Source organism: Cardiocondyla obscurior, linkage group LG05 (genome assembly GCF_019399895.1).
Source record: "Cardiocondyla obscurior isolate alpha-2009 linkage group LG05, Cobs3.1, whole genome shotgun sequence".
NCBI lineage: Eukaryota > Metazoa > Arthropoda > Insecta > Hymenoptera > Formicidae > Cardiocondyla > Cardiocondyla obscurior.
In genome coordinates, this window is record NC_091868.1 from 8,778,135 (window position 1) to 8,793,769 (window position 15,635).

Consider the following 15,635-nt stretch of genomic DNA (forward strand, 5'->3'; position numbering starts at 1 on the left):
CTTCGGGCAGGTTCTTATGCAATGAACGCTGATGTATATTGCGCGAGTTCGTTGTTCGCGAACATCGACCAATCGCGGACAATGATTATTTGCAGATCTTCAGGCTGATTGTGACAAGCTCCGTAAAACGGAGTCCGTATTGCTCCGTTTTCTCTCTACCGCGTAGAGCAAAGAGCGGTGAAGCGGAGTTCGATTCATATGGTTCATCATTTAATTATATTTAATTATACTTGCAATTTGTGTATGTACCATCCTTGTCTATATAATTAAGGTAGATTTTTATTTTGTTTAAATGCATGCGTCTATATTTTTTAATAAAAACGAAAGTAATACATAAATTATTTTACTACTATTACTAAAATTTATTTTATTGTTAATATCATTTTTATTTCATTCCAGAACTGCTAAATGCACCGGTATTTATAACCTCCCCAGCCGAATGCTGAGTGTGCATATATTGAAAGGCAAGAGAGTTGCTCAACGAATTACAACTCGAAAAAATATATTTCCTCATTAATAATTAAGTGATACTCGATGACGAGCACCGTATAAGTTACAGTTTTTGTCACGTGCATATTGAAGAGCACTCACATTCTTTGAGGTCGGGCAAAGGTTCATTGAATTTGACCGCAACGCTCGTCATTTAGCTCGAGAGTGAGGTGGCGACGGTAGCGTTCGAGAAATATCTACGTAGACATGGCCGGAACGAAATCCAAAAAACCAGGTACATTCGCGAAACTTTACCTGGTGTCGTACAATCTGGCCCAGACTCTGGGGTATGTCAATTTGCAAACGAATAAATAATACAAAAAATTTATAACTATATTATTTTTTATGTAATACTGTGTGGAAAAAAAAATCTTTTTTATTACTCCGTTTATCGCTCCGTTTATTATTCCGTTTATCGCTATTTTTTCTAAATTTTAGAATAACAACTTTTTTATTTTAGATGGAGTTACATATTATACCTGATTGTGCAACATTACATTCAGCCTTCTTCAGGTAGTACCTTATGGGATAAGACCAAGCTACCTGTAGTCGTCTTCCAGAATGCCGCCTTATTAGAGGTATTTAATATCGGAAAACCTAGTTGAAAATGGCCTAAAACAATTATTTAGTGCTTTAAATTTAATTTTGAGATATAGTATTAAAAATATCAATTAGCAAAGTATGATTCGTTGTTCATCAAAGTATGTCGGTTGTGTATAATTTATTATAGAAGCTTCCTATTTCAGATAATACATGCAGCGATCGGAATTGTACGCTCCAATGTTATAGTCACGACATTTCAAGTTTTCAGTCGTGTTATGCTCGTAGTTGGAGTAATCCTGGCTACTCCTTACACATATGCTGCCGCATCTCCAGGTCTCCCGCTAGCTCTCACTGCATGGTCCATTACAGAAATTATTAGATACTCGTATTACTTTGCAAATATTATCGGTATTGTGCCTAACATTTTAACTTGGCTGAGGTAAGTTTAATCTTTTCAAATCTATGTTTTAAATTATTTTTACTTATGTAAGATCGTATTGTAAAATGGACATGCATTTTAAGATATACGTTCTTCATCGGGCTGTATCCATTGGGCGTAACAGGCGAGTTATTGTGTTTCTACGCTGCTGTAAAATATGCTAGCGTTAATCCGGATTCCTGGAGTTACGTTCTACCAAACAAATGGAATTTCACATTTAGTTACTTATATTTCCTGATCATAATTATGTTAGTTTACATTCCAGGTAAGAATTTACCATTTTTCTGATAAATCTAGCTACCAGATAAACGTCTATTGTTAACTTTATCTTTAAGTAGATAAAAATGAACACGTTTATGTTATATGTAAATTTCTTAACTAGCTAAAATACTTTAAATGTCAAATACATGCGTCTATGTTAAATCATGAATTATTTATTTTTTTTTTATTTTAAATATTTTTTTACTGTCTAGGTTTCCCACAACTTTATCTGCATATGTTTAAGCAAAGGAGCAAAATATTCAGTCCAGATGCAGCCGCAAAGGAAAAACGTACTTCGTAAATCTGTATAATAATAAATACATAATTTTTTTGGGGGTAGTTCTAATTTCCATGACTTTGATATTTGAAAAAAAAAATTCAGGGAATTTAATTATAAAATATATTGTTAATGAAATGGTTGTTTGTACGATGAGACAATAAATATATATCATTTTATACAAAATATATAGATACTTTAAGAAATATATTTTTATTACACTTTATTATGTAATCAAATCTAGTTTTTACTATCACGCACAGTGATAAAAAAAGAACGATATGAAAATACAAGGATATCTGTATTACCGATGTAGTATTGAATTGTTAGAAGCCGGAAACTAAGTTGCACTTGGAAAGTTTTACAAAGTTTAGAAAAGAAATACTTAATTGAATGCACTATAAGCATTAACGTAAGTACTACCACTAACTACTGTAATTTTATTTTTAATATTATTAGAAAATTTTTGCCGATAAAGAAAGAAAACTTCTTTAGTAAATAATATAACCTTTAAACTTATTAATCTCATCGTTTCTTTTTAGGTAAAATATTATGAAGTTCACGCGAGTGTTGTACAAGCAGAATATAGGTAGAAATATTGTAAACATTTGGTATGTACAGCGGGAACGCAAAATAAGATATGATAATGCAGAACACCATTTGTCAAAGTTTGGAGTCTCTATAAAGGAGGCCTCAGAAGTAGTTCATCCAAAATCAGAACCTCCTGCAAAGTACTTTTTCGAAAATTTCATTAATTACAAATTATGTATTTTATGTATCCGATATTAATTATAAATTATATTTTATATAAGGTTGAAATTTGAATTTTTGAGGCCAAGAAAAATAGAGTTCAATGAAACACATCCTGATTGGAAAACTCAACCCTGCTTAGTATTTAAGGATCATAATGTTCTGCAAGAAGGATTTTGTCAAGCACAGATATTAACGAACACTGTGTGCTTGCCGGACAGTTCCTCAAATTATATTCAAGATTCATTTTTGGATCTACCAGAACATGTAGATGACATAGTAAAAAGGTATATTAAATTTGTTTTTCTTTGGATTTACTTATTTATTGATTATTTGCTGTTATTTTTAGGATAATTTCTACTTCAAATATATTTGATGCCCATCAAGAACTGTTACCAAAAAAGAAAGATCCTGAAAGACCAGCATGGGTGTTTCCTAGAGATTATGGCTTAACTGACTGCAGAAAAATGTTAGTGAGTTAAGATTTAAATACATATAAATAAAGAAAAAAATTTATACATTTTTTTCTTAACAATATCGAATATTTTTACAGGAGAAATTTGTCGAAAAAACTGTTACAACTTTGTGAGTCTTTATCAGGTCCAGATATTGCACAGAAACGATGTATTTTGTATGATGGAGTTGTACAATTAAATTTAGGTTGGCTTAGTTTAATATTTAAATATATTATATATTAATGTTCCATTTAATTAATATAATAATATTTAATTAACTGATATTACATAACACATTTTTTTTAGATAAAGAGTCGAATCTTATTCAATTTATTCTAAGATCAGATGTAATGATTACATCGAAAAATCCTCTGAAACCAATAAAAAGTTCTAGTAGCGGTACAGAAATAAATCTTCCAAATATGTATCCAATGCATTACACCATTGGTTTAGACAAAACTAACGTCTACAAAAATGAGGATATATATCGTAAGTTTAATGTTTATTATTTTTTATTTTTTATATACGAGTTTCTGACATAAGGTGTCTCTCCAATGGTGCTTGATTTTTCATTTTGTATTCACATTGCCTACCTGCAAACTGCGATTTGGAGAGACACCTTATGCTAGACATCCTGTATACATTTACAGTATATGTTTTTAATGCCATATACTTTAATAACAGCTATTAGTTCGACGTCGCCTTGGAATAACGTCCATACCATTTTCGTGCACTACGATCCTGTGGAAGTAAAAAATAAAACAGAATTACCTGTGACAGAGACTCAGATTTTTAGTCGTACGCTGATAAAAACGTACACCATAGCAGCGTTCTACGCACGGCAGAAGTTTGGATCATCAGTGAAGAAACTGCCGGAACCAGTGACCATACAGTGCATTCAGTCTGACGGAAAGAATTATCACTTTTTCGTATTTCAACTTAATTCATTAGATGTTAATGACGTCAATGTAAAAAATTTCTGGTGCGCTCTATCACCGTTGACGCTTTATGAAAAAGCTGAATATGATAACGGACGGCCAGTAATTGAAGGATATAACCCAGAGGTATTTAAAAGAATATTTGCATTTTACAAAAATGGAAATTAAATAAAATCTGTTGAATTAAAAAATATTATTAACGGATTATTATTTCGCAATTATAATTACACAATGCTTAAAAGATTTTCGAAAAGTATGCTTGGCTGCACATTTGGATCGATTTCTTTTGGTTTTACACGAAGACGATGATTCGATGATGGTTTTATTAGATTCTTCATTGAGGGATACGGTTTGGAATAAAAGTATATGTGGCACAATGCCTGCAAAAGTAAGATCTTATTTCTATTTTCGTACATATTTGTATTTTATATTACCTGTTCAGCAGTGAGACGATTCGACGAATTGTAAATCAAAATCTGCCGAATTAGATCAACAGCGTCTGGCGGCGCGTCTTCAAGAATACTTTCCCATGTTGTACCTTTGTTATAAGAAAAAGTGATTTTGTTATAATCTGGTAATGAAGTTAATTCGGGCCAAGATTCAGACGTGGGAGAACCCAAATATTTCAGAACGATAGCCAACTGCTCGATGTCAGTTTCTCCCTGTAATAACAAGTAACAACGTTACCACATAATTTAATAATCTATTTCAATTGAAAACGAATTATTTACCGGAAATAGCGGGGACGTGTTTAACATTTCACCAAATATGCAACCAATTGACCAAATATCAATTGCAGACGTGTAATAACGTGCTCCATAAAGCAGCTCTGGTGCTCGGTACCATCGTGTGGCAACTTGATGAGAATACGGTTTTGTACCGTCCTTCCACATCAATCTACTCAAGCCGAAGTCCGCAATTTTCAGAATGCCTCTCTCACTGATCAACAAGTTTGCGGGTTTTAAATCCTAAAATATTTCGAACTCGTTAGTACTTTGAATTACACACTTCTAATTTTTTATTTTATTTTTAAGGCAAAAGTCTGAGAATACTCTGTGTATTATATTCTTGCTGTGTACATATGCTATACCCTCCAACAACATTTTCATATACGTTTTAATTTGAGTCAGCGTCAATGATATCTCGGGATCTCTTAATATTTCCCACAATCCTGTCGGCATATATTCGAACACCATTACGAAGTCTAAACCATTCGGAAATGCATCCAGCAGCTTTACAATCTGTGAAAACAAATGGCAAAATAAATGTTACTAAATTGATGCGAAAAAAAGCTAGATAAAAAAGAACGTACGTAAGGATGCTTGAGTTGCTGTAAGCTTTTCACTTCGCGTATGATGGACGCACATAATCCGCCTTCGGATTTTTTAATTAGAATTTTTTTCAATGCCACTTCACGATCTCTGGATGGATCATGGGCTTTTAAAACCAAGCCTTGCGCTCCTTCGCCAATCTGCCCATTGACGACATATTTCTCCATATTTTAATTTACTTAGAAATTTATATTATTGAAATTATTTACGCACAGTACATAATTACTAGATACTTAATAAACAATTAAGTTACAGATAATTAAATGCAATTATAAATTTCATACTTTTTAAATAAATAAAAGCATAACTCAAGACACAATATTAATGCAATCAACTAATTATACACCTAATTAAAATGTATGTAAAAATAAATTAACAATTTGCAAAATATTTTTCCGGCAACACGAAATATAGCAGCAAGTGTGTGTTCTACAGTTTCCATAGTTACCGGCGCGATTAACTGTGTTTTAACGCATGCGTGAGTGTCTGTCAAAGAAATCATATGTTTTACTATATTTTGTGATACTTGCCAGTAACCAGTTAGCACTCATCAGCGTCACATAAACACACGTATACACGCGCACCAGAAGAGTTATTAATTTCCTTCAATTTCCTCTTAGCAAAAAATTACCTGTGCGTTCAACGTACTTTCCATAAATGGTACATGTGTACGAGTCAAGCCACGCAGGAAATATTACGTAGCTGGAGCACGCAAGCCATTCGGAGCAAGAAACGGAATTAACATCGAATAGCAACGATGAAACAGCAGATAGCTGATTCTAAAGCGAATCCAAGCGCAACCGGAGAAGCCGACGACTGCCTTTTCGAGTACTTGCACGCTGAGCTGGTTAATTATGTTCTCAGCAGATCGTCTAATTCCGCGGTGAGTGAATGATTTGACTGCGAAAATATTAATATGAGATTCCTAAGCACCGAATTCCGTTGTTAATAAAAGAATTTTTTCAAAAAAATCCTCGCGTTATTTTCAACAGGAAGGCGAGGAAGAACTTTCGCGTTTGGAATGGATGGGCTTCAGCGTTGGATACAGAATTATCGAACGATTGACGAGAGAATGGAGTAGGTTCAAGGACGAGCTGGACATGATTAAGTTTATCTGTACAGACTTTTGGTCCAGCTTATATCACAAACAGATCGATAATCTCAGAACTAATCATCACGGAGTATATGTATTGCAAGATAATGCCTTTAGGCTGTTAGATAAAGTTGGTATGAGTAGCAGCAAACAATATCTTAAGGAAAGCCCTCGTTTACTGGCTTTTACTTGTGGTCTTCTCAGAGGTAGTCTAGCAAATCTTGGCATTATTAGCACTGTCACAGCTGAAACTACTACATTACCAAGCTGTAAATTTCACGTTCAAGTTCAAAAAATCTAATAGCCATTTGAAAACTTGAAAAATAAAAAGATATAGTAAAATCTTATATAAAATGAGAAATAAACGAGGTATTAATATATATAGATACATATATATTCAGCACAATTTTATAAACCTTGTATTTTTTATTTAGTTCGATATTTGTGTACAAAGATTTATAAAATTGCTATGCAAATAGAAAGTATATAACAGATTTTATCCATTATTTTGCGTTATTACATTCATTGTTCTTCGTAATAAAATTAAAAATATCGTTTTGGTTTACCAGTCCTATTAAGGTTGAATCATCGCTTACAACCACAGCATAAGATTCATTCTCGAGAATGCGTGACACTTTACCAAGTGTAGTTGAGGCTTTGACTTTTGTAAATTGTTTGATCATAATTTTTTCAGCGCAATCATTACGATTTACTTTACCAGAAATTAAATTAGATAAGACCGCGTCCAACGTAACAATGCCTTTCACATACATTTCTTTCTCATCAGTTACTAACAATTGTTGCGTATCTTTAGCGGATTTCAATAAATCCACAGTATTCTGACAAGACATTCCTTTCGATAATAAAGGCTTTTTTAATGATAAATTTGATACTGGTATTTTCCACCACCATTTGTTTGCTTCTGTCAAAGGTTCAGATGGCTGAAAAAAAAAAGAATTACATTTAATTAAATAATTAATACGATTTAAATTAAATTTAAATACACAATAAATACCAAAAAGTCTTTAGCTTCCATCCATTGATCCGATACAAATTTAGTTATATAATTTCTTATACTGTCTGGCAAAAGAGTGACCACATGTTTATTAGCAGGAAGGTTTTTCGCGACTTTTAACGCCGCAGCGAGTGCCGCTCCGCTGCTACCACCGCATAACAATCCTTCTTGATTTATTAATTCGCGCGCCGCTTTCAATGATTCACAATCTTCAGTTTTTATCCACAAATCGATTACATTTCGATCTAGAACTGTAGGTATGAAGTCATACCTATACGTAAATAAAAATTTTTTTTAATTTAATAATGGCAAAAGAATTATATTTGTACATGTAAAATATGCACGTGTGTACACAGACATTCACGTTACATAATAAAACTCACTAATGTACGTTTTAATGTAGGTGTACTTAATACACGTTGAAACGTACATTAGCAAGTCTTACGTACAAGTAATTCACGTTTAAACGTACGTTCGGAAACGAAGTAAAACATAGTTCTATTACATACCCAATTCCTTCTACTTCATAAAAACCAACGCCATTATCATTTAATATAGACGGTTCAGCCAAAATGCTGCCTTTAGGATCGGCTGCAATAATTGTTATGTTAGGTGACAATTCTTTCAATTTTCGTCCAATTCCTGTCGCAGTGCCTCCAGTACCGGCACCAATTATTACATAATCAATATTGCCATCACATTGTTCCCAAAGTTCGGTCGCAGTATGGTCATAGTGTGCCAATGGATTGCCGGAATTAGTATACTGTACATTATAATCTATTAATACATATATCTTTTTTTTTTTTTAACCTTTTGCACTCACGTTTTATAAAAAAAATCTCCAAATTATTAGTTTCTTAACAAAGAATTATTGAGAGCAAAGGGTCAAAGATAATCGGCATATATATTAAGATAGAAAACATACTTGATCGGGGATAAAGCTGTTGGGTATTTCTTTTTGTAATCTTTGAGCAACAGCGATATGTGCTTCCGGAGTATCCCAAGCAGCCTCAGTCGGCGTTCTAACTATTTCCGCACCTAGTGCACGAAGCACAAAGACTTTTTCGTTCGACATTTTCTCCGGCATTACAATTATACATTTGTAACCTTTGACCGCCGCGACCATCGCCAGGCCGATACCAGTATTGCCGCTGGTAGGCTCAATTAATGTATCTCCTGGTTTAATCAAACCCTTTTCTTCCGCGTCTTGAATCATCCTATACGCTATTCTATCTTTCACAGATCCCCCGGGATTAAAAAACTCACATTTGACATCTGTTCAAAATAAGAAAATTGTTTAAGTCACATTTTATATATTAAAAAATTATTATTCTATAAAATATAATACTACAAATTTTCTACTAACACATTTCACACTTAATTCCATAAAGCTTAGGAATATTATTAAGCCGAATTAACGGCGTTTGACCAATCGCGCTTAAAACATCCGGCAGTACCTTTTTACGGTTGTGCGTTCTAAAATATGATAAAATGCAATTAATACAAAGTTAATAATCCATAGAATTTCACATAAAGTCGAACAAGAAATTTAAAAGTGGTATTAACATGTAGATTCGATAATAAGCCTTGTGCATTCTACTTAACAAAATCTGCAACGTTCTTTTTTCTCTTATTTCTGCAATTATTTCACAATGTTTTCCACGTACGTAATTCACTGATGACTTTGATATCTCGAAAGATATAGCAAAATATTTTTTGCAAGACTAACGTATTGCATGCATGTATAAAAGCATATCAAGAACATATAAATAATATAAATGGGACAAAAAAATTAAAAAAAGCTTTTTACTGTAAGCCTACCAGTTAACTTACTCTACTCGTTTTGTATGCGGCGAATTTTCCGCGTTTGCTTTCCATGTGCATTTAGGTGGTCGGTTAGGGGATATTATTTCCATTATGCTTTCTGTTATTAATTAAACGAAAATTTTAGCTGAAATCAATTATAACAGTTTTCAATTAATAAATTAAATATATTTTAAATGCTTAAAAATAATTTAAATATTTAATTATATTTTATATTTGCTAAATACTTTAATTTCTGAAGAATATATTTGTATGTGTTTCGTTTTAAAACTCACGTCAATAATTGTAAAAAATGTCGCAATAACTACATAAATAGCGAACGACACAGTAGTGAAATTACCTTTTTCGCAATTTTTTTTGTTTTTTCGCAACCTTTTCCCTTCGTAATTAGAGCCGGAAATATTTTAAAACGATGAAATAATCCAAAATATGGATATTCGAAATATCTGCAACAAGTTAAAGTATTTTAAGTAAAAATATGAACATTGATAACAGCGCGCGATAAGAAGACACTCTTTGTTACTCTTAGCTATTATTAAAACAAAATATAACACAATACATAATCTCAAGTGGATAATTGGCGTAATAGTGTGTCAATATTTTGATATTTCGTCATCGAAAGCGTTTACGTCAAATGACGTTGAGAAAATTTAACTTAATCGCCTCGGGATATTACAATAATTTTAAATGATATGCAAATGTGAATTAATCGTGCGTTCGACTTACTTGCGGCTACGACTTCTCGCCTCAAAACTAATCTGTGAAATTAGACTGTGGCGTCTCACCTGTGCAACAAAAATGCGGTGTATTATAGAAGTATTATACGAGTTTCGCAACCAAAGCGCGATGCACAATGCTGCATAATCACAGGATAAAAAGGTGGAACAAACACAAGATCGGCGTATCCCTTAATTCGGACGCGCAAACGTCTCGACGAAAGCAGTCACCTCGATGCACTGAAACACACTGAAAGCCGCTATGTCGACCACATGTTTTTTGTGTCGCCTGTATCCCCTCTTACATCACCCTTCTTTGAATTCGGGATGCATTCTACTAGGATGTCAGTAAACTCTACGTCGGATCTGAAAGTACCATCGAGATTAAATCAAAAGTCCATTAGTTAATATCTAGTTGAACCAACATCTGATTCAGCCAAGATTACCTCGACTCGTTGAATTTTAATCTAATCGCGATCTGGCGATCTGATTTAGGCTATCGTCGGTATTTGGAAAAACAGACGGCCGCTTTATCTACGGCCACCATCGCGATGGGTTCGCGCCTAATGGCGCTCGGAACGTGTCAGGAATCGGAGTATTCGGACACCGAATTTCGGAGCACTAGCGAGGATACGCTAATGCACGTCGACGTACCATGCCGCCGAAGAAAAACGCCGGTGCCGCGAAAAGCAGCAAGGGTAAATCCTCGGAGGACGGCGGCGCCGGGAAAGCGGAAAAGAAAGGAGGGAGCTCGGTGAAGGTGCAAACATGCAAGCATTATTATTTCATTAGCAACGCGTTTTTAATTTGTCCGGCAAGATAAGGCACGTGCATATGTCTATGATGCGGCTTACGTTTTATTCGTTTTTGATCTTTTTCTGAGAATTGAGAAAATAATGCTGTATGAAGGATCAAGTTCAGTCATAATGAATAGAAGTTACCAAGAAGCCATTAATCAGCGATTTATTAGCTCGGTCGTTATGCCGTGTGCAAATAAACTACTTTTTTTAATGGCTATCTTGGAGATTATTATATATGTATTGTTCTTTTGAGTGCAGGTCAGACACATCTTGTGTGAGAAGCAGTCTAAGATATTAGAGGCACTGGAAAAGTTAAAGGCTGGTCAGAAATTTAATGAGGTTGCAGCAACTTATAGTGAGGACAAAGCCAGATCTGGGGTAACACTAAAGATATATTCACATTATCATTGTGCATAAGCTTAGAAAGAAAAATACATGTTTAAAACTGCATTTTATTCAATACTTTTAAGGGTGATCTTGGCTGGATGACAAGAGGTTCAATGGTAGGACCCTTCCAAGATGCTGCCTTTGCATTACCAATTTCCAGCATTGCATCTCCAGTTTATACAGATCCCCCAGTGAAAACAAAGTTTGGGTATCACATCATAATGGTAGAAGGTAAAAAGTAATTAAAAATAATTTTTTTCAAACAGTTTTGTGAAATTTGTTATACATCCAAGTGAGAAAATATATATCATTTAGGTAATAACTTATTTAACATCTGTGATATCTATTGTATTTTTTACCAATTCATATTAAATTAACATATAATAAGTAAATGTTGTTTAATAATGAATACATTAAGATATATTATGAATTTATTACTATTTGGATATATGTATATATTTATAATTAGTATAATTCTTTGTTTTAAGAAAATATAATTTTTTATACATATATATAATTTCTCATAAAATAATCTTCAAGTTCTAAACTATGTTCTCTATATATTAAATGTAACTTTCCAGTGTCTGTTTATATCTAGGGGTATAAATAGTGATGTTTCCTGAAAATAATAAATGCATAAAGCTTCGACTAAATAATTCGTGTTTTTCGGACAATTGGGAGTATGGAGGTATTAAATATTATAGTAGTAATAAATAAGATGTTCTATATACTATTCAGTCACGTCCACTGGCATGCCGTATAGATACGTTGTAATTTTATAAGATGCTAAAGCCCGTTCGATTATAGGATAAAGCTATTGTTCTTTCAAGTTTCTTTTTCATTATACACGGATATTGGGATTGGTGAAGCGAACGTATCTCAGAAGGGACTCATTGTCCTCGCAAACCCATGGCTTCTTATGATGACACGCTACGTCATGCCAGTTCACTCCATCATTGTAGAATTGATTGAGGACTGCAAGACAATTTTCAGGAGCACCGCCTTGAATAGCTTCACGATTATCAGGTTGTGGCTTGCCAATGCTAAAAAAAAAAGCACATATTATCTGATAAATAATTTTCGCAAAGTGCACGCATCCTTTTTATCTCGCCTATATACTCGAGAAACTTGAACCTTGACTACTGACAACGTGCGCGCATGCAAAGATAACTGATTACAGAGCAGATAATAACAGATTCACGATGAATGGATAAAAAAGAAGATGCAATTATGACCGTTCACCATCCTTGATCTCAATAATGAAAATAGTATGTTACACTCTCAGTTTTAATATCTTGATATAAACGTTCGAAATAGAATGTATTATATTCATGTATAAAATTACAGGGCGCTGCGGACATTTGATATTATACTATAAATAAGAAGTCTTACCCTCCGCTCTCGGACCAATCGTTCTGAGTACGTTCGTTGGTAGGCGCGAGCTTCTGCAATTCAGCGGTCCAAAACCAACCATTAATATGCAGAGGCTGCAGATCTGGGCGGTCGCATCCTTTGAAATCGCAGAGGCGACCGGAAGTCCAAATGTATTTTACTTTATCTACGAAAGAAACGTTTCATTTTGTCATCCTTTTGTTTTGCTTTCACAAACATAAATACAATTTGCAGAATCATGCATACTTCTAACGATGTGGCTCTTGATAAACTCGTTCTCGGCGGAGGTTTCCAACGAAACTAGGTCCATGCAACGTTGCCGGCAGAAGTTTCTACCCGACAGCCAATCCACTTCCTGTCCAGTTGTCCTCGGATCAGCCCATGAGAAGTAATAGCCTTTTCCATTGAATCGTTGATGGATGATTCCTGCAAAAGACCATAATTAGAAGATGAAACGAATCAGATAGCTAACAGACAATAGGCTGTAATGTTTATGAATATCTTTGAACGCGAGAGATATGGTTATTGGGAAGAGCCGGAGGTCTCTCGCTCATTCCAGAGTGAAAGTTGCGAAATTAGTGTCAGTCGTGACGGCGACCTCAGCGACCACAGTCACGACCTAGACATTGGCACCCGCGTAGTATGCTGATTACATCGTCACTTTCTAAATAAAGAAAAAGAAAGTTTTTTTTATAAGGCGTGTCCCGAAACGTGTAGACGGGCTACGCCTAATGAATAATCGATTATCGGTTCCCCGCGCGTGACATATTTTTTAAAAGACATAAAAGTACATCGATGATGTTTCAGCCAATAATGTTGTATTAAAATTTAATTCTTTTATTAGACGATAAAATTAATTAAATTTTTCTTAATGGGAAAAAAAAAATTAATTTTTTTAATGAAATCGAGAAAGCAGGAAAACTCGATTAGATAAGATTCAGTAACATTTCCTTAATAGTAAAACTTATAAGAATCTGATGAAAGATTTCTCAGGCATTTTTCTTTCAGATCAGATAAGAAGCTAACGTTCTAACAATGAAACATCGCTGTTTCGGGTCGGCCGAAAACGATGAACGTGAAAGTGCCAACCAGCATTCCGTACTACTTACGACGGATACGAGGACATTTCCAATTCAAATGCGTTCGAGTTACACCGCCGTTGGGTGTCATCGTCACACTTTCTATAACAAGCGTCAAGATGCGTGGAAGATGCGCAAAGTATAAGACTTGGATGATCACGTATAATTAGAGACGATATCGATGTAAGAGAATGCGATAGACGGCGATGGCTGAAGAGACAAGAGTAAACAATGACCTCGAAAGCGAGGCGGAGGAGGAAGTGAAGAATACAAATGAAGAAAGAAAATTCCGTCATGGGATCACGGGTCACGGCCTCTTCTTAATTACAAATATTGAAAATACTTTCTCTAGTTCGTGGTTTCCTCAGTTTGCGGGTAAGCACCGAACGAGGAAAAACTCTTTGTCTTTCTTTCTCTCTGTCTCCGGTATGAATTTTATTCCATGAGAGACAAGTAACATGAAATTAATAGTAGTAATAATTTCCTACCTCAAGCGAGAGAATAATAACGGCATCGCGTAATTACCTTTAATTTTTACAAATAATCTTTCGTTACCTTTATGTTTTAAATAATAATGTGATTAAGAAATTATTTTCCAAGGCTATATTTTTCTTCATTCTTTGTTTAATTTGCTTTCTTTTTTATATTTCTTAGATAAATCTTGATGACGATATTTATATGCGAATAGAAAAATGTGAGACTTACTTTGTGCGCAAAGTGCTGGATTCGGAGGTTCCAAAACTCGACCGCTGGGTTGTGCTTGGAATTGGGCGGAGGACAACGTCACCAAAGCAGTAACTAGCACGTACCCTATCATTTTTTACGCCGCTAAAAAATGCACATTAATGTTATGTAATCACTTACAACCGTAGAAAGATTTACTTTAACTAGAAAGAATTATCTATTGTAACCGTAATCGTTAGTGCTTTCCTCGTTATCTGTGGATTTAAATGCCGAACTTTCGTGAAGAAGCAACTCCCAAACCGGTTCTACGATTTCAGTGTTATATACTTATATAGGGTGGCACCTTATGCCCAGCTTAACTCTTCGTACAGATTACTTAAATTGTATTGGTAAAAATATTTTTGCTTGCTTCTTTATACGCTTTTCACAAATATTAAAATCTAATTGGTGACATCTATTTTCTATATTTTTACACTAATCATTAAATAAATTTAATCACTAATTTATAATTTAAAAAATTAACTTTTAATCTTTTTAAGATTTTGTTTTAGTTTAATATTTTTTCAAATTATTTAATCGTAAATTTAATTATATAAAGTCACTGAATTTATTGAACCTACCTAATTTAATTCGCTGCAATGGGGTATTTTTCTGTTCTGTCTTATCTATTTCTCTCGTAATTGACCTTAAGATTGCGTCTTCACGGAAGTAGCGTTAACAGAATAAGTATCCACTAATGTTATACTCTTGCAGACGTTCTACGAAGAACTGCAGTGCCTTCTTGGCAGGCACCCCTATATATACACAATGAGGACACATCGTGTCAGTACTTTTACCACCCGGCGGACCATGAGCGGCAAGTATTGCCCGCCACGAAGACCTCGGCGTTTCGTGGACCGTTTGCCTCCTCCCTTCCTCTTCTTTTCCTACAAGGAGGCCTGTGGAACCACGTATTCGACGATACTTAAAGTAATCTTCAAAAACCACACGTCCTCTTGATGCAGGAAGATTTCTCCGAAAAATGCGGAACATCTAGAGAGCCTTATGTTAGAAGGAAAAAAAAAAAAAAGATTGACTTTCCCGCCGTTTGCTATGCATCAATGACCGTCTTGAACATGAAAGCGGAGAGTACACGTGATGACATTTCGGTCGTAGAGCGTAC

General features: G+C 34.4%; 7 protein-coding genes across 13 annotated transcripts; 4 read left to right on the forward strand and 3 right to left on the reverse strand.

Annotated features, from left to right (window-relative positions):
• Window positions 1-102: 102 nt before the first annotated feature.
• On the forward strand, window positions 103-2,197 carry Hacd1 (3-hydroxyacyl-CoA dehydratase 1). 2 transcript variants are annotated; one of them, XM_070656655.1, is made up of 6 exons: window positions 103-241; window positions 400-776; window positions 950-1,067; window positions 1,236-1,471; window positions 1,555-1,736; window positions 1,945-2,197. In XM_070656655.1, exons 2-6 carry the CDS (start codon window positions 697-699, stop codon window positions 2,031-2,033), a joined length of 705 nt encoding a protein of 234 aa, XP_070512756.1. In that variant the 5' UTR covers window positions 103-241; window positions 400-696; the 3' UTR covers window positions 2,034-2,197. The 2 variants fall into 2 exon arrangements, with proteins under 2 accessions (XP_070512756.1, XP_070512755.1); XM_070656654.1 differs by having other exon boundaries at window positions 136-271.
• A 95-nt stretch (window positions 2,198-2,292) lies between these two features.
• Window positions 2,293-4,345, forward strand: Mrpl37 (mitochondrial ribosomal protein L37). Its single transcript, XM_070656634.1, has 7 exons — window positions 2,293-2,421; window positions 2,552-2,740; window positions 2,822-3,046; window positions 3,109-3,228; window positions 3,313-3,419; window positions 3,521-3,703; window positions 3,899-4,345. The coding sequence occupies exons 2-7, from the start codon at window positions 2,562-2,564 to the stop codon at window positions 4,318-4,320; spliced, it is 1,236 nt and encodes a 411-aa protein (XP_070512735.1). The 5' UTR covers window positions 2,293-2,421; window positions 2,552-2,561; the 3' UTR covers window positions 4,321-4,345.
• LOC139102600 (cyclin-dependent kinase 20) lies at window positions 3,900-5,911 on the reverse strand. Of its 2 annotated transcripts, XM_070656647.1 has the most exons (6): window positions 5,768-5,869; window positions 5,465-5,661; window positions 5,205-5,393; window positions 4,884-5,120; window positions 4,587-4,814; window positions 3,900-4,532 (listed from the first exon to the last, which is right to left on the reverse strand). In XM_070656647.1, the coding sequence occupies exons 2-6, from the start codon at window positions 5,648-5,650 to the stop codon at window positions 4,377-4,379; spliced, it is 996 nt and encodes a 331-aa protein (XP_070512748.1). In that variant the 5' UTR covers window positions 5,651-5,661; window positions 5,768-5,869; the 3' UTR covers window positions 3,900-4,376. The 2 variants fall into 2 exon arrangements, with proteins under 2 accessions (XP_070512748.1, XP_070512747.1); XM_070656646.1 differs by having other exon boundaries at window positions 5,465-5,911.
• Window positions 5,912-5,982: 71 nt separating this feature from the next.
• Trs33 (trafficking protein particle complex subunit Trs33) lies at window positions 5,983-7,082 on the forward strand. The gene is made up of 2 exons (XM_070656664.1): window positions 5,983-6,366; window positions 6,476-7,082. Exons 1-2 carry the CDS (start codon window positions 6,241-6,243, stop codon window positions 6,875-6,877), a joined length of 528 nt encoding a protein of 175 aa, XP_070512765.1. The 5' UTR covers window positions 5,983-6,240; the 3' UTR covers window positions 6,878-7,082.
• Window positions 7,080-10,497, reverse strand: Cbs (cystathionine beta-synthase). 3 transcript variants are annotated; one of them, XM_070656629.1, is made up of 8 exons: window positions 10,201-10,497; window positions 9,756-9,861; window positions 9,425-9,542; window positions 8,958-9,067; window positions 8,517-8,866; window positions 8,101-8,354; window positions 7,592-7,862; window positions 7,080-7,517 (listed from the first exon to the last, which is right to left on the reverse strand). In XM_070656629.1, exons 3-8 carry the CDS (start codon window positions 9,505-9,507, stop codon window positions 7,080-7,082), a joined length of 1,506 nt encoding a protein of 501 aa, XP_070512730.1. In that variant the 5' UTR covers window positions 9,508-9,542; window positions 9,756-9,861; window positions 10,201-10,497. The 3 variants fall into 3 exon arrangements, with proteins under 3 accessions (XP_070512730.1, XP_070512729.1, XP_070512731.1); XM_070656628.1 differs by having other exon boundaries at window positions 10,142-10,497; XM_070656630.1 differs by lacking the exons at window positions 9,756-9,861; window positions 10,201-10,497 and having other exon boundaries at window positions 9,413-9,542.
• Window positions 10,498-10,700: 203 nt separating this feature from the next.
• On the forward strand, window positions 10,701-14,705 carry LOC139102615 (peptidyl-prolyl cis-trans isomerase NIMA-interacting 4). 3 transcript variants are annotated; one of them, XM_070656665.1, is made up of 8 exons: window positions 10,701-10,891; window positions 11,190-11,309; window positions 11,402-11,549; window positions 11,900-12,586; window positions 12,666-12,862; window positions 12,945-13,098; window positions 13,719-14,164; window positions 14,444-14,705. In XM_070656665.1, the coding sequence occupies exons 1-4, from the start codon at window positions 10,787-10,789 to the stop codon at window positions 11,914-11,916; spliced, it is 390 nt and encodes a 129-aa protein (XP_070512766.1). In that variant the 5' UTR covers window positions 10,701-10,786; the 3' UTR covers window positions 11,917-12,586; window positions 12,666-12,862; window positions 12,945-13,098; window positions 13,719-14,164; window positions 14,444-14,705. The 3 variants fall into 3 exon arrangements, with proteins under 3 accessions (XP_070512766.1, XP_070512768.1, XP_070512767.1); XM_070656667.1 differs by having other exon boundaries at window positions 10,702-10,891; window positions 11,917-12,586; XM_070656666.1 differs by lacking the exons at window positions 11,900-12,586; window positions 12,666-12,862; window positions 12,945-13,098; window positions 13,719-14,164; window positions 14,444-14,705 and having other exon boundaries at window positions 10,703-10,891; window positions 11,402-11,644.
• LOC139102610 (L-selectin) lies at window positions 12,160-15,223 on the reverse strand. Its single transcript, XM_070656660.1, has 5 exons — window positions 15,094-15,223; window positions 14,495-14,617; window positions 12,957-13,136; window positions 12,711-12,876; window positions 12,160-12,361 (listed from the first exon to the last, which is right to left on the reverse strand). The coding sequence occupies exons 2-5, from the start codon at window positions 14,604-14,606 to the stop codon at window positions 12,160-12,162; spliced, it is 660 nt and encodes a 219-aa protein (XP_070512761.1). The 5' UTR covers window positions 14,607-14,617; window positions 15,094-15,223.
• Window positions 15,224-15,635: the final 412 nt, after the last annotated feature.